At 39.3% G+C, this 23,863-nt stretch overlaps 1 protein-coding gene across 1 annotated transcript in view; it reads left to right on the forward strand.

The window, feature by feature from the left end:
- ANO4 (anoctamin 4) overlaps positions 1 to 23,863 on the forward strand; it is a 189,506-nt gene that overhangs the window by 149,215 nt on the left and 16,428 nt on the right. Inside the window, exons 17-22 of the mRNA XM_065408353.1 lie at positions 6,918 to 7,082; positions 12,931 to 12,967; positions 14,879 to 14,990; positions 16,062 to 16,119; positions 18,729 to 18,826; positions 21,926 to 22,068. Coding sequence (XP_065264425.1) covers positions 6,918 to 7,082; positions 12,931 to 12,967; positions 14,879 to 14,990; positions 16,062 to 16,119; positions 18,729 to 18,826; positions 21,926 to 22,068 — 613 coding nt within the window. The remainder of the gene's footprint in view (positions 1 to 6,917; positions 7,083 to 12,930; positions 12,968 to 14,878; positions 14,991 to 16,061; positions 16,120 to 18,728; positions 18,827 to 21,925; positions 22,069 to 23,863) is intronic.

Raw genomic sequence — 23,863 nt, forward strand, 5'->3', positions numbered from 1 at the left:
CTACGTATGTTTTCAATTTTGTGATGTAGTTGGATTACTTTGAGCTGATAGAGGAACATAAATAAACATTCACGCAAATACCCAAAGTGAACCATTATAAAGTCTTTTAATCTGGAAAAGTATTTAAATTGTTCAAAATTTCAGAACAAATTCTCATAGTTAATTAGACTTAACATTCAACATTTGGACCCTTATTTAAGAAAGCACTTAAGCATATGCTTAAAGTTAAGCATGTGGGTAAGGGCCTTCCTTATTAGAGATGTTTTCCTGAATTGTGGAGTTACGAGAGTCTCTCTCCAAAGTATCAATTATTTATTTATTTACTTCGATTTACAAATGTTCACTGATGAAAAGTGCTAAAGAAAGTGTAGCAAGTTAAGTGTCAGGTCCAAGGTTAGAACCCAAATATTTTGGTTTTGGAACTTGTGCCTAACCCACTCCAACATAAAAACTCCCCAGCTAAATCATCAAATCAGTTTATGCCTTAGTCACCCCATTTGGATATGGTGACTAATGAAATGCCTTGCGCTTACATAGTATTTTTACATATGTAGATCTTAAAGCTCTTTATAAAGTTAGATAGGCATTATTAATCTGGATTTGTAGTTGGATTGTCTACACGGGAAAGTTATTGCACAGTAAACTAGGGTGTGAATTTACTGCACACATTAGCTATTCTGCATTAACTTCCCCTGTTGACACACTCTCTGCACACTAAAAGTGTCCTCAGTGGTTTAACTTAAGATACTTTGAAGTGGCTGGTTTTGCTTCCTTTGAAGATTGTGGCAAAAACATCCACTAGTGTTAATGGAAATAGGAGTGGGCCATAACTCCCAGTGATATCAGTGTTAGCAGGTTTGGGCCCAAAGCTATCCACAGTAAAAATTATCAGTAAGTTTGCTTAATTACAACTTATTTTTTTCAGATATTGCTGATATAGGTTTTCAAGTAGCTTTTATTATCTGGAAAGTCTGAAAGAGTAAGGAAAGCTAATCTATAGGGAGAAAAAGAAAATTACACAAGTCAAAGTTTCAAATCAGGATAGTTTTATAATGACCTTTAACTCAAAACTCAGTTAGAGGGTGATTTAAAGAAAAACTTTGAGGAAATATTCTTCTTTGCTTCCAAAATAAATCTGTCAATTGTTAAGCTAAATCAGTTTTCCAATACAAAGTTATAAAGGCTAACCGAGGACTTGGTAGTGGAGGCTGGCTGTCACCACCTTTTCATAATAGATTAGACACAATATTATCTTTAAATTCAGGATCTTTCTACCTGCAACTGATCTTATTTTCAGAATGCAACACTTGCATTAAAAAAAATTATATATATATATATACACACACACACAGAACCCTGTTTGCTGCCCCCTTTCTGAGCTAGGTTGCACTAATTCCCATCCAAAATGACCAATGTTTTTTAGGGTTTGTGTCACCAGCTGCTTCCTGCCTTCTTCAGTATTGATAATCAGTGCAAATTCATTAGTACACAGGGTGAAGTATGTATATAACCTTTTTGAGCTATGAGAGGTCTTTTAAACTTCAGCTAATACTAACTTCAAATGCTAAACACTTAATCAAATATCTCATGATCTAAAGCCAGCCTGAATTTATCTATCTTCCAAATTGCCTTTTTCTCTTTTTTAAACAGAGTGCTTATGCTTTAACCTTAGTGAAAAGTCCTTGAAATTATCATTTGGGATGATGCCACTTCTTTTGCCAAAGTCAGAGATCACTTGAAAAATCATGAGGTTTAGATTTAAGTCAGAACTTGGAAGCCTGGATATTCAAGTACTATTTGGCTTTGGCAAAACAAATTCTGGACTGTATTATTTTAGCCTCCCTTCCACCACCTTGTTAATCTTAGAAACAAGCCAAGAATTATTTTCAAAATTGACTTTTTGTTGTTGTTTGTTATTGTTTGAATAGCACAGGTTTCCACTGGGTTAGAAATACATGGATTTTTTTAAATGAAATATCCTCGAAAAACAGTATCTTAAAATAAGAGAAAAGGATGTTTTGTAAAACTTAAAATAAAAGTAGTTCTATATGTTTCAGTAAACCCAAACGTCACCAGGTTCTGCTTGGACCTTCATTCACATCCATAAAGAGAAGTGGTTGAACCACAATCCAACTGCCACCCTGACAATCTACTTACCTTGATATCTGGATGCCTTAAGATAGTTTGGTTTTGGAGATACCCCTGCAAAGTCAAATTCATTCTGTTGTTACCAACAGTAGTGTCAATGATAAACACATTACAGGCTCCTTAGAATGTTAGTGCATTGAAGTAAGAGTTTTGTCCAATCACTCCACCTACTGGTGAAGATCAATATTATATTTGTCTTAAAATATCGTCTGGTTAGATTCCCAGTGAGTGATATCTCCTTAACATCAAAAGTAAGCCTGTGCAGTCAATTTAAAATCCAGAAATAAAATAATATCAATATTGTGCTGACTCAAAAATAGCTATATGGATAATTTCATGGTGTTTTCCAAAGTAAAGTGTTAGTGAGATATCCTGGGTAATTTGAGGGAAGGAATGGGGGCTAGGTGGGAATATTTAGGTGATTTTTATATATACATATATATGTATTGGATGACATGAAAATCTTTCAGCTATTCTGTAGCATTTAGTTGTGCCAACCTAGATTTCCCTATTAGTTTTGCATCAGAAGCAGGAAGTTTGCCAATCAGTGGGCATCAGTGGGATCATTGGATGATTGAGGTTCTAAAAGAACACTCAAGGAAGACAAGGCCATTGCAGAGAAGCTATATGACTTCTTTGCATCAGTCTTCACTGCAACGGATATGAGGGAGATTCCCAAACCTGAGCCATTCTTTTTAGGTGACAAATCTGAGGAACAGTCCAGATCGAGGCATCGATAGAGGAGGTTTTGGAACAAATTTATAAACAGTAACAAGTCATCAGGGCCAGATGGTATTCAGCCAAGAATTCAGAGGGAACTCAAATATGAAATTTCAGAACTACTAACTGGTATGTAACCTAACACTTAAATCAGCTTCTGTACCAGATGACTGGCAAATTGGTGGAAACTATAGTAAAGAACAGCATTATCAGACACATAGATGAACATGATATGTTGAAGAGCCAACACTGCTTTTGTAAAGGTAAATCATGCCTCACCAATCTATTAGAAATCTTTGAAGGGGTCAACAAACATATGGACAAGGATGATCCAGTGGATATAGTGTACTTGGACTTTCAGAAGACCTTTGAAAAGGTCCCTTACCAAAGGTTCTTAAGCAAAGTAAGCAGTCATGGGATATGAGAGAGGGAAGGAATAAATGGTTAGTTTTCAGAATGGAGAGAGGTAAATAGCAGGGTCCCCCAGGGATCTATATTGGGACCAGTGCTGTTCCACATATTCATAAATGATCTGAAAAAGGAGGTAAACAGTGAGATGGCAAAGTTTGCAGATGATACAAAATTACTCAAGATAAGTAAGTCCAAAGTACATTGTGAAGAGTTACAAAGGGATCTCACAAAGCTTGAGTGATTGGGCAATGAAATGGCAGATGAAATTCAATGCTGATAAATGCAAACTAGTTCATACTGGAAAACATAATCCCAACTATACATACAAAATGAGGGGGTCTAATTTAGTTGTTACCACTCAAGAAAGAGATCATGGAGTCATTGTGGATAATTTTCTGAAAACATCCAATCAGTATGCAGCAGCAGTCAAAAAGCTAACCGAATGTTAGGAACCATTAGGAAAGGGATAGATAATAAGACAGAAAATATCATAATACCACTATATAAATCCATGATAAATATAAATCCACACCTTGAATACTGTGTGCAATTCTGGTCATCGTGTCTCAAAAAAGATATATTAGAACTGGAAAAGGTACGGAGAAGAGCAACAAAAATGATTAAGGGTATGGAACGGTTTCCATATGAGGAGAGATTAAAAAGACTGGGACTGTTCAGGTTGGAAAAGAGACGACTAACAGGGGATGTAATAGAAGACCATAAAATCATGAATGATGTGGAGAAAGTGAATGTGTTATTTACCACTTCATATAACTCAAGACCCTGGGATTCACCTGATGAAATTAATAGGCAGCAGGTTTAAAACAAACAAAGTGAAGCACTTCTTAACACAAAGCACAGTCAACATGTGGAACTCTTTACCAGGGGATATTGTGAAGGCCAGAACTGGGACTGGATGATAGGGAATGGCCCATTCAATAATTGCCTTGTTCTGTGCCTTCCCTTTGAAGCATCTGGCATTGGCCATTGTCCAAAGACAGAGTACTGGGCTAGACGAACCATTCCTCTGACCTAGTCTGGCCATTCTTATAGACTGATTGCTCCTAATAATGAAACTGACAAGGTATAAAGATGAGGAGTAGCATGAAACTTGACTGCTAGTTTCTATCTTTAAAAAATAAATAAATAAACAAACAAACAAACTGTATGTTGGTGAATAAAATGGGGAAAATCAGATATTTAAATCCTATTCCTAATACTCTGATTATGGAATTCAGCGTATAAGCCCTTACCATACTTGAGCAATTGGTGATTGATCCAACCCTAGAGGGTTATTCTTGAAGAAGCCAAAACAGCTTTACAATGGCTCGTATTGTTAAATTTCTGAATCTGTGAACATGAGTCACATTTCTTCATATTTGTTGTTATGTGGTTACAGTCTTCCCTGAAAGAAACTTACAAATCCTGAATTTAACACTGGGAGCCCTAAGCCAGAAATGATCCTTTGTAACTGTGACATTTGTATGCCTATCAGAACCTTTGTGGCTTAGAGTTAGCAGAATAGAAGAGTTTCCATTCAAATTTTTAAAATGAATGGAGACAATTTAAATCACTTTTTTACCATTAGAATAATTTATCTCAGTTATTTTACTGTCAAACTAATGATTTTTTCTCTTAAATAGTTATGACTGACCAAACGCTTCTTTAAACATTAAAGCCAAAATCCCAAGCCCCCTAAGGGAAGGTGTTGGAAAATCCATCCCTGTCCTCTAAACCCAGGGCTGTCCAGCCTCAAGCTAGTGCCTAGCGTAAATTACAGCAGCCTCAGGACTACTGTGTTTTACTCTGGCTGCCCATCCATTCCAACAGGTAGGGACCATATGGACATAGAGATAGCCACACCTGGGTATAGAAGTTTCTAAGGCCACTCTATACCACCTAGGAATCTCCTTCTCCACAGGGAATCGTCCTCTAGCTCACTAGTAAGGTAACTTTGTGGCTGCTATATGCTTCCACAGTGGAAAGAGTAGCTTTAATGGATCAGATGAACTGGTCCTATGTGTTCACACACACTTTAACCTCCTTGTCATGTTTCTCTACTTATGGATTATGCCAACCGCTGTTAAATCAATTCTGTAAATAAAAGAAGGTGAAAATAGCTTGAAATTCTAGGGTAGGGGGGAGGTGTTGATTGTTTTTTCCTAATTAACTATGATGTATCACATTTTTGTCAGGTTTTAAGAATGCATTCAGGTTGTAGTAATACATGTGGACACACCAAACCTGATTGGTTTCTATTCAAGAAAATTTAATTACATGGTAACATAGCTAAAATAATGTAGACTGGATAAGATGACAGGTTTCAGAGTAGCAGTCGTGTTAGTCTGTATCTGCAAAAAGAACAGGAGTACTTGTGACACCTTAGAGACTAACAAATTTATTTGAGTATAAGCTTTCGTGGGCTACAGCCCACTTCATCGGATGCATAGAATGTAACATATAGTGAGGAGATATATATACACATACAGAGAACATGAAAAGGTGGGAGTTGCCCAACCAACTCTAAGAGGCTAATTAATTAAGATGAACTGTTGTCAGCAGGAGAAAAAAAACTTTTGTAGTGATAATCAAGATAGCCCATTTAAGACAGTTTGACAAGAAGCTGTGAGGATACTTAATATGGGGAAATAGATTCAATGTGTGTAATGGCTCAGCCATTCCCAGTCTCTATTTAAGCCTAAATTGATTGTATCTAGTTTGCATATCAATTCAAGTTCAGCAGTTTCTCGTTGGAGTCTGTTTTTGAAGCTTTTCTGTTGCAAAATTGCCACCTTTAAATCTGTTACTGAATGGCCAGAGAGGTTGAAGTTTTCTCCTACTGGTTTTTGAATGTTATGGTTCCTGATGTCAGATTCACCCATGCTAATAACAAAATGTTTGAGCTCTAGGTGACTGGCTCAAATGGGACACAAGCTGGTCATGACAGTTTAATGCCCAACTGTTCTGTATGATATGTCACAACTGACTTAGTGACCTGAGCTCAACTGCAAAATTTATACATCAGACACCTTTTCTAAGTATCATCAAAGATGCCAGGGATGAAATTATCAAAGAGATTGAATTTACCATCCTTAAATATAATCCCTCCAAAATAGTACAGTGAAGCAGCTTATTAAGGTAGTGTGACGAAACTCTCTGTTGCTTCCTGTGCAGTATTTAACACAGGGTGAAATTCACCCCAGGCAAAGGGGCAGCACAAAAGCCTATATACCACTTAAATATTCAAAGTATGACTTATGTGGTCCATAAGCCATGTACTGACCCTCTCCAGAGTGGTGAATTTTACTCAGTGTAAGTGAGGTGAAGCTTTGATTTCCAGGGCTAGCAATCAAGCACCATTTACTAACACTGGAAAACAGAAAACAGTTGTGTTTTTCAAGAGAATGATTAAATGTAGATATGATTTTAATCAGATATCAAGTATATTTTATATTATAGGAAAGTGAGAGGAAACTAGATATTAATCCAGATGAAACCCCTCTCAGGAAAAAATGATGTATGTTTCAGGACTTGTTTTTTTAAGATAGGTTTATTTTTATAGTCTTGAGAATTTCAGGAAGAAATCAATTCCAATTGTGAGGAATTTCAGGCTTTTCTGTTTTTCTCCCCCCCTTTAGATCTGTGTGGTGATTGCTGCTGTTTTTGGCATTGTTATTTACCGTGTTGTGACTGTCAGCACTTTTGCTGCCTTTAAGTGGGCTTTAATCAGGAATAACTCTCAGGTTGCAACTACAGGGACTGCCGTGTGCATCAACTTTTGCATCATCATGCTACTGAATGTGGTAAGTAGAGATAACCAGGATCCATAAGCAGTGGGTATAGACCAGGATGCTGGGTTATTGGCTTTGGCGGTTTGCATGGGCTGGGCTTCCGCCAGAAGAAGTTTTTGCTCATTATTATGCACCATGCGGGTTCCAGGGTGGCTGAGGAGGCAGTATCTGCTACTCAACTTCCCGGGTTCATCAGCAATCTCCCTGGACTCCAGAGAGATTATTGATGAACCTGGAAAGCTGAGTAGCAGATACCGCCTTCTCAGCTGCCCTGGAACCTGCACAGCACATATAAAAAGCTCAGGTTCTTTGGGAAGAGCTTTTGCTTTTCCTGCCGGGCAGCTTGGGGTCTTGGGAGGGGAGGCACGGCACAGCTGGGGTGGCTCAGGGCTCCTCTGGCCATTGGGGGAGGGGAGGACAGGGCTCCTCCGGCCATGGGGGGGGGCTCCTCAGGGATCGGCCCTCCGGCAGACAGGGGGTGGGGTCCACCCACTGCCCATGCTAGGATCTAAAGCAAAGTGCATACAGGCACTTGATCTATATGTGCCCCAGTCTGCATGCTCCTGAATGCCCTCAGTTGCTATTGACTTTAATGGGAGTTGCAGATGCTTATTGGGTTTGACTCTTAGTACCTACCATACTTGTGTAATTGGCTTCAAAATTCACTTAAGTACAATACATGTTTGAAAAAGTCTACAAATTATATTATTTTAAAGGGACATATTCAAGCTAGTTGGTTCAAATTTGTCCTACACACTATTTCTTCTATTTGTCTGCAAATTGCAAGTAATTCTTTAAATATGCTTTTTTAAACAAAATAGTTTAGTGTTCTTTTTTAATATAGAGGCCAAACTTGCTCCTTTCTTATTCACAGCAGAATTTTCCCCTTAGGGATAGATATATACAGACTCTTTCTACAGGAGAGCACTTACCTGCATTGAAAACTTCACAGGGAGGGATTGACATTGAGTGGCTGTGAATTGTTCCATCAGTTACTTCTAATGCTAAAAGCAGAGAATTCTGGGAGGGTGGATTGAGTCTGGCTTGTGAGTCTGATTGGGCCTGGGATAAAGGGATTCCTAGGCCATCTGTTCCTAGGAGGTTAAAGTTCCAGTGGGGTAGATCACAATGGGTTGGGTAGGTAAAGGGCGAGTTTTCCCATCCTCTAAGGTGAGAGAGTTCTGTTGGTTTCCCAGGTGCTTCTGACTATCCATGTAGCAGTGATTGTTGGATGTGTTTTTCTGTCACCTGCTCTTGGCAAGAAGGTTGCATCCTTTTCCTTCAGATGCACATGTTGCCACCTCGAGGTTGTGTTATTGCAAACACTTTACAAACAGCTACATCTTCAAGCCATCCAAAAATTGCAGCTAATTCAGAATGTCTTGCCCCACTTAGTAAGTGGAGTTTCTTGCTGTAAGCCTATTATTCCTTAGCTCCATGAGCTACACTGACTCCTCAATTAGGCCTTGTCTACACTACAGGGAAAAGTCGATCTAAGCTATGCAATTTGAGTTACGTGAATAGCATAACTCAAGTCGACGTAGCTTAGATTTACTTACCATGGGGTCCATACTACGTGATGTCGACAGGAGACGCTCTGCCGTTGACTCCTCTGACTCGTCTCGATCCGATGGAGTACAGGAGTCGACGGGAGAGCGATGCATCGATCCGCCGATGCATCGATCGCCATGCATCAATCCCCTGGTAAGCATAGACAAGCCCTTAGTTTCCGTGTGAAGTATAAGGTGTTAATTCCAACCAATACATGTATAAATGCTGCCTACTAGAGAGACCACTTCACTTCCTATGTGATACTGAATTATTTGCAGTCATCTGAGATATTCAAACTAACAGCCCTGGTTTACATGCAAAGTGGCTGTGAGAAGCCATCACCACAGGAACTCACTTCTCCTCCTTTGCACACTCAAGCCTGCATTTGGTGTCCTTTAGGACAAGTTGAAAGATTTGTCTGGTTTCCTATGCATTTCCCAAGGGAGAGAAAGGGGAGAATTGATTGAGAAATTGGAGGGAGAAGGATAGGATAGGGACCAATAGTGAGTTGAGAAGTTGGTTTGAGGACTCTGTAAAAGTTTTTTAATGTATTTTGTTTAAAGTCTGTGGCTTTTAATTTTTTATTTTTTAAAGTATGCCTAGATCATGTGATAGGCATTATGAAGAATAAACATAAGTCAGCGTATACCTCTGTTAGCAAAGAACTCACCACCAATCTTCCAAACATCTGTGCACTGAGTCAGCAATGAAACAACTCAGAACAGAAGTAGATTTCACTTTCTAGCTCCCAAAGACTTCTACTGTTAAGGGGAAAAAATTAAAATAATGAAAAAAGCCATGAATAGGTTCCTTGTTGATTTTTTTTCTGACATATCAAGTGGAGTATTGCAAGAAAAACTTCTTAAACCTTACAGCTACTAACAAGAAATAAATATTGTCTGTGAACTGGACAATAAGGTGAGGACCAGAGAAAACGAGATCCCATAAGTATACTAAAGCATGACCATGAAACATCTTTTACGGAGGTGGTGAGGTTTTGAACTTAACCTTTTGCTTTCCACACTGAGTTACAATAGGCAGTGGCTTACAATAGGCAACTAATGGAGATCTTCTAAAATTCTAACAGCTTCTGGCTCCCATGAGCGATCAAACAGTTGAGTCCTATACAAGCTGTGAGCACATAAAAATGAAGAAAAGTCACATGGGGCAAGCAAAGAGAGATTCATATAAACAGAACTTGAGGTGAGAAGAGACAAAAGATGTTTAGAACAGTCTGGGAATCCCTGTAAGACAACATGGACTGCAGCCAAAGACTCTAATACAATTTCACAACCTATCTGATATAAGCATCAGGGGAAAGCTCTGGGTCAATCAACTTCTAGGTTGGATGCTTTGAGAGCTGGATGGATAATATAGCTACGCATTCATCTTGACAAGATTCGATGACATTCAAGCTGACTGTTTCCAGTTAATCATGCAGCCTGCACTGAGAGTAATCACAAGCTTCATCTTGGGTAGTAAAACCTGTTCATACCGATCATATCACCCAAGGAAATATGAATACTGAATAAAATGGGATCATAAATGAAGCCCTTTGAGATTTGTAGTAATAAACTGTAGTTGCAGAAAAACAGTTCCAAACATCGTTAACAGAATCGCAAACTCTGTCTGTCTGATCCAGGAGGAATAACAACAAAACATAATATTCACCCACAGACATGCAGGTCATTGATGATCTGTAAATGGGCACTCTCCGTGCCAGGATCAGGGTATCAAACACACAGCCCTTTAGCACTTGTATATTCTCCATAGGGAGGTACTTTTAAAGCTGGGAAGAGACCACCTTTTCAATTATTTAAAACAAAAATAGGATTCAAATCACCACTGTTTATTTCAGACAAGGCAGAAAGCTCTACAGGAGAAATGTTGTTAATAGCTATGACAGAATTTCAAATTACTTGAGTTCCTAAGCAGCTGGTTTAATACGTAGCCTGTGTATAACTCACTAAACCTTAGCAACAGTTTATAAAGTAAATTGTAGAAAAAGGAATTGGAAACTAAGGGCCCAATCCTGAAAGATGGTGAGCTCTTTGAAGAGGTGTTGTGTCCCCTCAACTCCCATTAATGTCTATAGGAATTGAGGACACAACACCATGCAGGATCTGGCCCCAGATCAGTAGAAGGGGTAATACCATTTGAAGCAAATGGATACAGTGATTTAGTTTTATAATAAAAATGAATATTGTGCATTTACATAGTATGTTGTATGTTCACCACTGCATAAATGCTAACTCATGTCAAAGCTTCTCTATTAAATAAGTTAGCAATCATTCAGAGGAATTTGAGACCATGATTCCTGCTATCATAAACAAGTGCCAATAAGGATTTAGAAGAACATCAGTGGTTCCAAATAAAGAAGTGCATTTGGCAACAGTGATGTTCTCTGAGCTCCTATGTCTCTCTCCCAAAGAGAGAAAGACAAGGTCTGTTTTTGTTAGGACTAATTTGCTTGTTAAGTTTTCCATAATTTCCCTTGCATTTGCAGAATTAAATGACTTTTTACAGATGGAACGCAGTGCTAAACTTTTCATTAAAATCCACACACTTTTCAGTTTCAGTGTCAAAGATTTTCAAGGTAAAAATTAGTGTAGGAGAGAACATGGTCTAATTAATATGGCATTGGTCTGGAAATGAAGAAACTTGGGTTTTATTCCTGGCTCTGCCAATTGCCTAGTTTCGGACTTGTATTAATTTAGATGGAATAAAGGGCCCAAAGAGTCAAAGGTATTAACAAGAGCCTCTCACTGTCCAACATTAAACAGTGTCAAACAAGGTTCAGGGTTAGGTTTACAGAGACGTCAGCCTGCTTGCTACTGTGGCAAATGCTCCTTTAAAAATCCTTTTACTAAAGATACAGAAAAAGAAAAAAAACAGTTGTTTAAGCATTTGAAATGTAAAGTGTTAAGTGAGGCTGTCACTTTAACAACATCCCTTGTTCCCTTTAGCTGTAGAGTCTTTAAAGGGAGAAGAAAAAAAAACCTTGTTTGACAGTCTGTTAGCTGGTTTTAAAGATGGTAGTAACTGTCCTTTTGGGAAAAAGAGAAGAAGTTAGTTGAGATGGCTGGAGCCGTTGTTGTTACTGTTGTTAAAGTCTGATCCCGTTTCCTAGAAGGCAAAACAGGACAAACACACACACACAAGGGGAAAGAGAAGAACAACAATGATTTTAAAATGCAGCCTCTGTGTCTGGTGTTGACTTTCACATTCAGCCTCAGTGTTGGAAGAAAACAGACCCAGCACACAGTTTTATCAGCTACTCCAAGATCTGCAAACTCATGACAGCATCAGGCTGTTTAGGGCATTGCATTTAGATGCCTTTCTGGTCACTGGCTTACAGCAGTGTTGCAAAATATATAGTCTTGGAGAGCCTTAACAGACAGAAGGCAGAAGGAGACAGGTAGGAAAAGAAGAAATAAGTTAGAGAAGGGAAAGGACATGCGGAATGGATGTGGGTGTCTGACAAAGTCTCTCATCCCAGGTAGTGTTGGATTTAGCCAAAGCCTGTGGAGGAGGTGATGTCATCTGGGTCCTTCTCTCTCTCTGGTCTGGTCAGGTCAGGACATCTCTTAGGATTAGGAAGAAGAAGGTCCATTGGTGTCACACTGGGTCCTGAGATACAAGGAGATGGAGGGGGTGACAGCCATGATGGTGAAGCTTGCTCCTTCCCCTTCTCTTTGTCTTTCAGTCAACCAGCAACACAGTACCCAGTGTTACCTCCCCTCAAAAAAAGTCTCTTTGAGCATCCCAAAAGGGGAGTGATGGGCAGAATAGCTTGTCCTCTCATTATTTTGTCCACCAACTGACACACCAATTTTGGTTCACTGATTTTTGGTTCCACACTTTTCTTGTTTACCAAGTATGATCTTACCAAAGTCCTTGAGTGATACCAGTAGACCTTTTTGTTTGGACAAGTTCAGTCTGTCTCTCTCACTTTTAAACCTTTTCCCATCAGTATTTGTTAAATTGACAATTAAGGGTAAATTTGTAGACCCAGTTCTTATAACAGACCTTGGACAAATTATTTAAGCTTTCTGCACCACATCTGTACAAGGGGATAATGATACCTCTCCTCCTTTGTAAAGTGTGTCTATGGATGAAAGGCACCACATAAGAGCTAAGTAGTGTTACTGTTATCACAATGCCAACAAATTTTACCAAACAATGATGATCAGAATCTCAGTTTTAAAATGGAATAATCGTTATTCATCCTAGAAAACAGATCTATATGGTTAATGATGTTAAACTGAGCTGGTCACATTTGTCAGAAGTTGTTTCTTATTTGTTGCAGTTGTATGAAAAAGTTGCTCTTCTTCTGACAAATTTAGGTAAGTGATGATAAATATAAAACTGAAATAATATTTTATTGATTTTTGTTTATACTTCAGCTCTCGCCTCATTCTAAATACGGAGTGTCAGGTTTCAGAGCCATGTTAGTCTGTATCAGCAAAAACAACGAGGAGTCCTTGTGGCACCTTGGAGACTAACAAATTTATTTGGGCATAAGCTTTTGTGGGCTACAACCCACTTCATCAGACTGACCTCACACTTGGTAAGGCAACTCACATCTTTTCATGTATTTATACCTGCTCCTGTATTTTCCACTCCATGCACCTGATGAAGTGGGTTCTAGCCCACAAAAGCTTATGCCCAAATAAATTTGTTAGTCTCCAAGGTGCCACAAGGACTCCTCGTTGTTAATACTGAGTGTAAAATCCTAGCTCCATTGAAGCCAACTGGAATTTTGCCATTGACTTCACTAGGTGCAGGATTTCTCCCTGAATCAGTATCCCTGTCATATTTGCAAAATGCTGCCTAGATTAAAATAATGCATGTTTTTAAAATATTGTACTGTTTCTAACCACTTTTATAACTGTGTTTATAGTTTTTTCAAAATATCCATCTATCAATATGACATTTAATTTCAAGTCCAACCTTAAAACCTGATGGTTGCCTAATAACAAGAAAATTGCTCTCTCTTCCCCGTCCTCTCCCAGCTACATCCAGTCTGATTCCTATCGGAGCTTTAATTCGTAGATACTATAGAAATGAAGCTCTGATCTGAGATGCTGCAGCTGGGAGAGGAAAAGGGAAATCTCTGTTTTCAGTATTAACTATTATTTTATTACATAACTGTGCCTGGTGCTTTACAGACAAAGTCATGGGGCCAAATCCTTAACTTGTGTAACCTGTCGGAGCTCAGTTGAAGCCCATGGAGCTATGACAGTTTACACCTGCTGAAGATCTGGCCCATGATTCCTGTCCTAAATATCTTAAATGCTAAGGACTCAGCTAAGCATATGCTTACCATAGGGCCTGATTTTCAGAGATGTTGCCTAGCCACAGCTTCTGCTAGTGTTGTGGGCACGCAGCACTTCTGAAAATCTGGCCCATAGTGTGTATTACTGTGAGTACTCCTATTGAAGTCTATGGGGCTACTCAGAATAGTAAATTCCATGCCCATTACTGGCAAGCATTTGCAGGACTGGGCTAGGTGTGTAGACATAGCACAAGAAATGTTGACTGTTTTAAATCTAGTCTTGAGCACTGCTCAGAATGGGAATCAAGGGTCCGGATATTGTGGCTAAAGCTCCCCCCTCCTTCCTTCTTTATCCACCTGTTTCAATGCATTTTGTCTAAATCCTAGATTGTGAGCTCTCTGGAGCAGGGATTGTGTTTGTGTTAGTTGTTTGTATAGTGTCTAGTACAGTGCTATCCTGAGGCCTGGAGAGGTTCCCTGCATGCTACAGCAATAGAAATAATCATTAAAAATAACCATGAAGAAAGCATTTGTTTCAGTTGTGTGTGAAGTCCGCTTCAAATTGAGAATATATCATGCTGCATACTAGTGTGCATTCTGCTATCTAACTGTAGTAGACTGCAGAAATGAAAACAACAGAAGAGAAGCTGAGTTTATAGCACATGGATGAATCCAGGAGTTGTCTATTTTTCGTCCAAATGAAGGAAATTGAATGTGCGTGTTACTGCTAGCAAACTGGCAAACCATTTCTTATCATCTGTAATCTTGCATAGCCAGCTATAAAACATCAGATGAGATTTGTAAGAGTTTTTACAAGCCCGCTTGCTGTGGATTATTTTTTGATACAAATTCTACTGTCATCTTATAAATTGAGACCAGCAGGCAGCTTTGCCAGCTCTAAAAAGTGCCTGCAGTCCCTCAGTGTAGTAAAACTGCTAATGTGATTAAACCTCTCAAACTCTGTTTTCTTTATTCACAGAGCAGCCTCGGACTGAGTCTGAGTGGGAGAACAGCTTCACTTTGAAAATGTTTCTTTTCCAGTTTGTCAATCTGAACAGCTCTACCTTTTATATAGCATTCTTCTTGGGAAGGTAAGAATCAGTATCTGCTCACTCTTTGTGCTTGGGACAGAGAGCAAAGAAGAAAATAATATTACCATTAATGAAACAAAATGGGCCCATATGGTCATGCTTGCTCAGTTGCAAAGTCCAAGTTAGCAAAGGAAAAAAGGTTAAATTTAGATTTTCCTTTAAAAAGGTTAGAAAGGGAATATGCAGTTCTCAGACGTTTCCTTAATACTAAATTCTAAAAATTCCACTGCCGAGAACTGATGTCTTCAGCTGATAAGGCATTTGCAGGTCACTTTGCTCTGCTTTTTATATGTATAATTTGTACAGATAAAAGAACTTAACGTTTTGTCATTTCATCTCTATCCCCTGAAATCTAAGTAACTTTTGGTTCACCTGATGTATACTTTGGCCAGTTTGCAGCAAATTCATAATTATTACAAGTGATGGAATTTGCTTTTTTGCTGAAAATAAGAGAAATCTTTGCATGTCTGTTCCTGTTTGTTCCCCACAGAAATCAAAAGGCATGTGAGCAGATTTGAATTACCTGTTAGTATGAGTTGTTTGCATCTGGATATCTGAGCGAATCGTTTGAGCGAATACACAGTGTAACTGTGAAAAATTTGCACCCTGGGTGAAAACATGTTTTCACTGGATTCACAGAAAGTATGACACCAAATTTTTCATTATGTCAAAAGGAAGTGGACCAGGCGGGGTTTTTGCATTTCATGGTCTCTTTCCAGCCAGTAATAACACATTCTAAAGCAGTTCCAAATGGAGCTTCAAAGCAAAATTCTCTTGACAGTCTTACTCAGTCTTGATTTTCTGCTCTTCTGACCTGCTGAACATCAGAGAATGAACTATTGAGTATTAGAATGTAGGCATTTAGCTAAAGCACAGATTAAAATTTGCTTAGCTCTTAACATAAATTATATTAGCGATCCTTCAAATCATGCTGCATAATTACATCTTTGATATTATTTAAATCAATCCTGTTTGGGGAAAATGGAGTTAAAACAACTATGTTGAGCTTTTTCCTAAGATTCTGAACAGAGATCTAGTAAGAAATAGCTGATGTTTGCTCTTATGTTGAAGATTTACAGGACACCCTGGTGCCTACTTGAGGCTGATAAACAGGTGGAGACTGGAAGAGGTGAGTAGTCTGTAACTCTAAGGCTTTTAGGGGCAAATTCTGCATACGTTGTACAATCTGATTGAAGCCCATGGATGGCACAGGATGTGAGCAAGGGCAGACTCTGGCCCCCTGCTTAGGTTATTTTGAATGTATTGTTGAGTTTCCAGGAGCTCTCTGACATGTCACCATTGATTGAATTCCTCTTCACCTGCTTCAAAAAGCCATTTCCATATTGATAACATGTTTTTTAAACTTTAGCTTTTGGGGTCTATGTATCATATTTGGGTGACATTAATATATGGCCTCAACTTGATTTCTTTTTTTTAAATCATGGAAACAAATATCAGACGCTTTCTATTGTTCATCCTCAATATGAATCAATTAAGATATGAATCTGGGTCATTTTCCACCTCTAAAATACTCTTTTCCACTCAGTCAAAAAATTATGAGGTCTAGTTCTTGTTGCATTACTGACCTGCAGCCTCGAATTTGAGGCAAACAAAATCCACTCAAAAATCAATCAAAGCAACTGAGCAAGCTTCCCGGTAGTAATAGTAATCAGTGCTTACAGAATATAATAGTGAGGCATGAGGGGGGCTGGCTTTGCAATTCATGCAAAAACCAATCCCATTTTTTATAAATATATTCAGGATTCAAAAATTGCTGATGGATATTGTAAATGAACAGTTGGCAGCCTGTGAATAAGTCAGAGTATCTAACGTTAATATTTGGTCACCCAAGTCACATGGTTTTGTCCCTGTTTTTTAGCTGAATGACAAACATTTTCACAAATGAATGACAAATGGCAAATCTTGAGTCACAGGTTGCATGCTGCCAGCATGAATTCGTGATCACTTCCAGATCCCCCACCCACTGGCCTTAATAGAATAGAGGTTATCCAAATACTTGGGAATAATGACTAGCTTGATCCTACAATTGACAACACATGTTCTTAATGCAAGTTGCTTATTCACACATCAGGGTTTTTTTTTATTATTTGAGCAGCTGTACAGTCCAGGGAACAAAAAAAGTCATAGGTGGACAGATGGAAAGTCAATGTTCTCAGTCTCCTCCATCAAAATAGACCTTCTCCAAAATGTAGCCAAAGCAAAATTGTGTGTGTGTGTTTGAAATAAGTGACCTAGCTGATATATTCCTTGATAGTTCAGCAAATGCCTTTCTCAAGTTGGGCTGCAAAAGACAATGTCTGGCAAAAAGTATTATTCTTTCCAATATAGGGAGCCCATTCGTATCAACTATATCTGTGACAGGCCTTATTTAGGATTTAGACTAGATGACCCTTGCAGTTCCTTCTATCCCTATAGTTCTATGATTCTATATACATGGTAAGAATATAATATCGAGATATACATCAAAAACAACTTCTGACCAGCCCTTAACTGAAACCAGGGGTAAGGACATTGTCCTACTGAGATCCCCTTGTCCAGAATCAGTGGCCAAATTCGGGCCTATTGTAAACAAGTGAAACACCATTGACTTTGATAGAGTTGCTCCAGCTTACCCTAGGGCTGAGTTTACTCATGGGACTAACTCCTGTCAAAATATTATAAAAATGATGTTAAACCAAAAGAGGGATTATCTACTTTCTCTGTTTACTTTAATTTAACCTCTTTATAATGCCAAGTGGGGTTGATTTTAAAAAAATCTATTTGCCAACCTTGTTGATTTAAGGTAGGCTTCAGTGAAGTCAATAGAGAAAAATAAACAAGGAAATTTCAGCTCATTGTACAAAAGAAAACAGTTCCCATCAGAAGGTCACTATACGAATTATTGTGACGTTTTTCTCTACTAAAATGAAACCGGAATATTTCTGTATCAGAGAATTATTCTGGTCTGTCTGTACTGCGCACAATGTCCACTGATTCAGCTTTGATACCCCTGTTTATGTCAGGATAGTCAATGGTGCAAAATGTTGGTCTGAGGACAGTAAGGGCTAATCAGTGCAGTGAGTTCTCAGACCTCTCTACTTCTTACAACGATTGATTAAAGTATATGGAGCTACACCAGTTTACAACAGCTGAGCATCCAGCCCAAGTCAAACCCAAATCACTCCAGATTGAACCAGACACTCAGGAAGAAAAACTGGCAAGCAGTCATTTGATGTCCAGAGTCTTAAGTATCTCATAACAAGACAATAACTTTAAGGGATCCATTGAGTCAAATACTAAATAATAATAATAATAAATGTACAAATACTGCATTTTAGGCGTAAACTAACTGCCTGAGGTGTCGACAGGAATTTCCTCCCCATTCCTTACAGCATACGCTGCCTGATCCAAAGCCTACTGAAGTCCATAGAAAAACTCCCATTCATATAGGCTTTCCATCAGACCCATACAGAATTATACTGTGGGCTATTGTGGCCACTGTGTTGCCTTCATCCTAAGCATCTGGTTCTGGCCAAGCAGGATGCTAGAGCCTGGACTTAAAGGACTAGTGATATGACTTGCCTGCTCCTTCGGGTTTACATTAAAATAGTAAAAATGAAAGTTTGTTTAAAAGTTTTATAAATTACTATACATTCATTTCTGCAAATCCAAAAGGATTAAAAGAATCAGAATTATTTCTGTTTCTTTAAACCACTCGTTTTTTTCTTTACTCTGCAGTGCCACCCTAGTGGATGCCTTATTGATCTCTGTATGCAAATGGGTATTATAATGGTGCTAAAGCAGACCTGGAATAATTTCATGGAACTGGGCTACCCGTAAGTAAATATACCGCCTACCTTTACATAGGTCACAGAAAAATATTACTTTCATTATTACCTTCTGATTTTCTTAAATGGGAGAAGAATACAACAGTAATTATAGTATCCCACCTAAATACAGTGGAGAACTCTTCTCAGATATTTCCAGATAGATAGTGTTATTTACATAGAACAAAGTCTACAGAAATGAAAATAATATAAATATATATATATATACACATTATTAGAAAATAATTCATATTGGTATTTTCCAAATTAAAAAATCTGTTTCTGTAACACTGCTCTATTCCCTACACTAACATGGTAGATACGTGCTTTTTAGTCTATACCAGTACGTTCTAATTAGATTTCTCCTTGTTGGGTGACATAGGATACCTGAAAGGAGAGGTGTGAGCCAGAAAAAGTGCACTGCTGGCACATTGGCAGTCAAAAATGTGCAAGTAGACAAACTTACTGACCTGGCCACATTTACTGACAATGTATACGGTAACACTAGGCTTTGTTCAAGCTAAAAGGGACTACTGTTAGTTCATTTAATGGTGCATGGGTTTAATATTTAACGGATTGCTATAGACAATTGGCAATACAGATCAGTGGAGTGGCAGGCCACTGGGGGCAAATTAGCAAGTGAGAGAGAAATCAGCACTATAAATATTTGTACCCTTGCAAAGTACCATTGTTCACATCAATTTGCCTTGCTGCAGAAACCACAGCAGAGCCAGTGCAATGTAATGGAGATTTCAGTCTCTGGGGCTACAGAAGCCACATCCCATTCACAGCAATTCTTTTAAGCAGCCTTAGCCCTTGCTAAACAGAACCGTGTAGACTTTTGAGTAAATTGCCCCAAAACACTACCTTCTTGGCAAGCAAGGTGTTGAGTACTCTCTTCTTTCCTTCTGCTTCACAATTCTCTCCTCCTCAGCATGCCATGATGCTGTAGCAAACAGTCACATTCAGCTCCAATTTGAGGAATTATTGTAGTTAGAAAAAACAGCAGCAACTTTGTTGCTTCTCTTTCCACTCCCTGCCTCCTTTGTCAGTTTTTAACACTCTAGTTCAATCTTTCGGGCACCCATTAACGAGCATCTTGAAACCTAATGAAAAGCCGAGAGGGAGATCACAGAAGAAGCGAGCTGGAGATGGGAAGAGATCAGTTTAAAAGGGTGGGAGATTTAATAGAAGTAATGCACAGATGCTGGAACTAGGGGTGTGGGGGGTGCTGCAACACCCCTGGGCTTGAAGTGGTTTCCATCATATCCAGGGTTTACAGTTTGGTTCAATGGCTCTCAGCACCCCCATTATACAAATTGTTCCAGTAGTGTCTGTTTCACATAAAGTTGGTGCCTCCACTTTAGAGTTCCAGCACAAAGTTGAGGCAGTGTGAAGAGTTTGCACAGCTGGTACCTGTTCCAGGGACAGAGGCATTCAGTCTCTAGTGCCGCTGCTCCCTCCCTCTATCCCCATGAATCCCCAGCAGGCATGAACCTCTCCTTTTTCTGCCAAACAGCCTAGCTAGGAGTTCTCTGTTAAATGCCACATTGTGTCTGGCCCTGCTTGGGTTCCCAAAGGGTTCAGGGAGGATCCTCTACCCCTTCTGTACAGAGGCCAGCTAGGTGGGCCCTGCGCAATGTAGCCATTGTGCTATACTAGGGCTGATGGAGGTGGAAGCATCCCCAAAGGGCGCTCACCAATAAGAGGAGTCAGGCGCCAGAGAGCTCCCACTCCAGCATGTGCTCCCCCAGAGCCCTTGGAGGAAATCTGGGTGAGTCAGGGCCTCTTCCAAAGATTCCTGTTTCTATATGATTTTTATAATGGGAACCGGAAAGTAGCCTGTCATGACTCTCACTGAGGTGTGTGACATTAACTTGGGTTTTGAAATTTCTGCTATTTCTGCCAGAGAGCTTTAGGAACCAGACACCAGAGAGTGGCACTGACATGCTGCAGAATTCTAGGGGCCTGGATGATAACCAGTTTATGCTGTAATGGTTACATGCTTTGACACACACATGCAAGGCGAAGGCATGAAGCTCAAGTGATGCTTCAGCTTGATCTGAAGATCACCCTCTGCAGAAGCTCAGCACGATCCCTGTGGAGTTTTCCAAACAAACATCAGCAATGTGTGGTGGGATTGAGAGGGAGAGACAGCACAGGAAGCGGTGGAAAGGCCCAGAATAGTTTGAGGAACTATTAGTGAAGTGACAGAGAAATTGTCACATTCAAAACTGAAGTCAAATCTTCAGCTGAAGATTTCTAGCTGATCTAAAAGTGTAAGTCAGTTCTGTTCCCCTGTCACACACCCAACCCCATGTACTGGAGAAGTCATATTTCAGAATAAATGTGCAAATCATTAGGAAATTATGTATAAATTATTGATTGGTTTGGGGATGGGAACTTACTTCTAAGGAGAAAATAAAGCATATGTACATATGCAAGCCACACTACCCTGTTTTAACTTTTTACATCAACTGCTATTCCGATGACAACAGTATGTCCACAATCATTAGCCTGCCCACTTGTTTCTGCCCATTCTATTACTGAACATTCAGTTCCAGAGGACACATTTCCATTAAAAAAGAACCATACATCTCCCTTCTTAGCTCTGATTGACTCCAGCAATTTGCCATTCTAGGCAGGGAAGAACATCTGTAACTGAAGGACAATCCAGGAACTTTTTCCCATCTTAGAGATAAAGGATAGTATTCTGTGCTACCAGCCACATCTGTTACTAATATCAAGCACTCTCATACATTGATACATTCAGTTTACAAAATATATTGTCTAGTCCAGCCCAGCCTCTCTCTCATTATTAATAAGTAATCAAACTAAACTTGATAATCGAGCCTCTCTAATACAGCTAACACTCAAGAGAATGGAATAGAGAAAGGGGTGGTCCCATGTGTCTTCAGAATCTCACATACCTCTGTTGCTAATTGGGAAATGGTAGCCAATAATAGATTCAGCCCCATACTAAGATTCTTCCACCTGCAGTTTGCACATGCACGGTAGATTGCTATGTAGTCAGCCAGTGTTAAGGCTTCTAATTTAAAATCCTGAATAACCAATAAATGGGTGTTTACAATTTAATTGAATATGCAGGTTAATTCAGAACTGGTGGACCAGGAGAAAATTACGGCAAGAACATGGCTCACAGAGAAAAGCAAGCTTCCCACAGTGGGAAAAGGACTACAATCTTCAGCCTATGAATGCTTATGGACTCTTTGATGAATACCTAGAAATGAGTATGAAAATGTTCTGATTTTACTCTTTTATGCTAGATTTTAATGTCAGTACATTTTTTGTTTTTTTAAGCCCAGAGGGCTGAATTGTTCACTTAAAAACTCCAAAGTACTGCTGTATGAAACTAAAGAGACTGCAGAATGATTTCCATTATCACAAGTCAGGTGAGGAATGGGAGTGAATTGTTAAGAACCAAATCCAGGCAATATTTCTTATAATGCCACATGTGATGTACTAAACTCCCATTTGTGAAATGTTTTATCTGATTAGCTGACTTCATGGAGAGAGGGATATTCTCTAAATTGAAGCCTCAGAATTCTTATTCCCTCAACTGTATAATTTCTTGTGTCATTATTATTCCTTATAAAGCAAATTCTACTGAACCCTGATAAGGTCTTAATGTCAAAGCACTTACTTTTCAGATGTCTAGCACATGGCTGTATGATAGGGTATATTTAACATTTACTAACTAATATTTACAAGCAACAGAGTCCTGTGGCACCTTTAAGACTAACAGATGTATTGGAGCATAAGCTTTTGTGGGTGAATACCCACTTCGTCAGACGCATCTGTTAGTCTTAAAGGTGCCACAGGACTCTCTGTTGCTTTTTACTGATCCAGACTAACACGGCTACCCCTCTGATACTTAATATTTACAAAATTGCTTGCTTCTAAGAAACACTTCCCCCCTCCCCCCCCGGGGGGGGGGGGGAGAGAAACCAAACATAAAACAAATGAAAGACAAAGGACTTTTGCCTTACTTGAGTGAGCTGCACATGTAGAGGATAGAGCCCTCTCTTGACTGGTGCAATTCCATTGAAATTAAGGAGAGCTGGAAGATCAGCTACTCTGAGAAACAAGCTGTCAAGGCTGTATCCCCACTTTGAACTTTAGGGTACAAGTGTGGGGGCCTGCATGAGGACTTCTAAGCTTAACTACCAGCTTAGTTCTGGTCCGCTGCCACCATTCCCTACCCTGGGAAGCTTTTAGAAACCTCTCACCAATTCCCTGGTGAATACAGATCCAAACTCCTTGGATCTTAAAACAAGGAGAAATTGACCCTTCCCCCCTCCTTCCTTTCACCAACTCCTGGTGAATACAGATCCAAACCCCCTTGGATCTTAAAACAAGGAGAAATCAATCAGGTTCTTAAAAAGAAGGCTTTTAATTAAAGAAAAAGGTAAAAATCATCTCTGTAAAATCAGTATGGAAAATAACTTTACAGGGTAATCAAACTTAAAGAGCTCAGAGGACCCCCCTCTGTCTTAGGTTCAAAGTACAGCAAACAAAGATAAACACTCTGGTAAAAGGTACATTTACAAGTTGAGAAAACAAAGTAAAACTAAGACGCCTTGCCTGGCTTTTTTACTTACAAGTTTGAAATAAGAGAGACTTGTTTAGAAAGATGGGGAGAACCTGGATTGATGTCTGGTCCCTCCCAGTCCCAAGAGCGAACAACCCCTTAAAACAAAGAGCACACACACAAGCCTTCCCCCTCCCCCAAGATTTGAAAGTATCTTGTCCCCTTATTGGTCCTTTGGGTCAGGTGTCAGCCAGGTTACCCGAGCTTCTTAACCCTTTTACAGGTAAAAGGATTTTGGAGTCTCTGGCCAGGAGGGATTTTAGTACTGTACACAGGAGAGCTGTTACCCTTCCCTTTATAGTTATGACACAAGCCCTAAACAGTTATGTTAGCTGTAGAAAGGCCTGCTCCGCTCCTGCCTTTTTGCACCACAGAAAATGGCCCAGACTTTTATTGATGGTGTATCCACCATGCCATTTATCTGAGTTCCCTCC

This window comes from Emys orbicularis, chromosome 1 (genome assembly GCF_028017835.1).
Source record: "Emys orbicularis isolate rEmyOrb1 chromosome 1, rEmyOrb1.hap1, whole genome shotgun sequence".
Taxonomy (NCBI): domain Eukaryota; kingdom Metazoa; phylum Chordata; order Testudines; family Emydidae; genus Emys; species Emys orbicularis.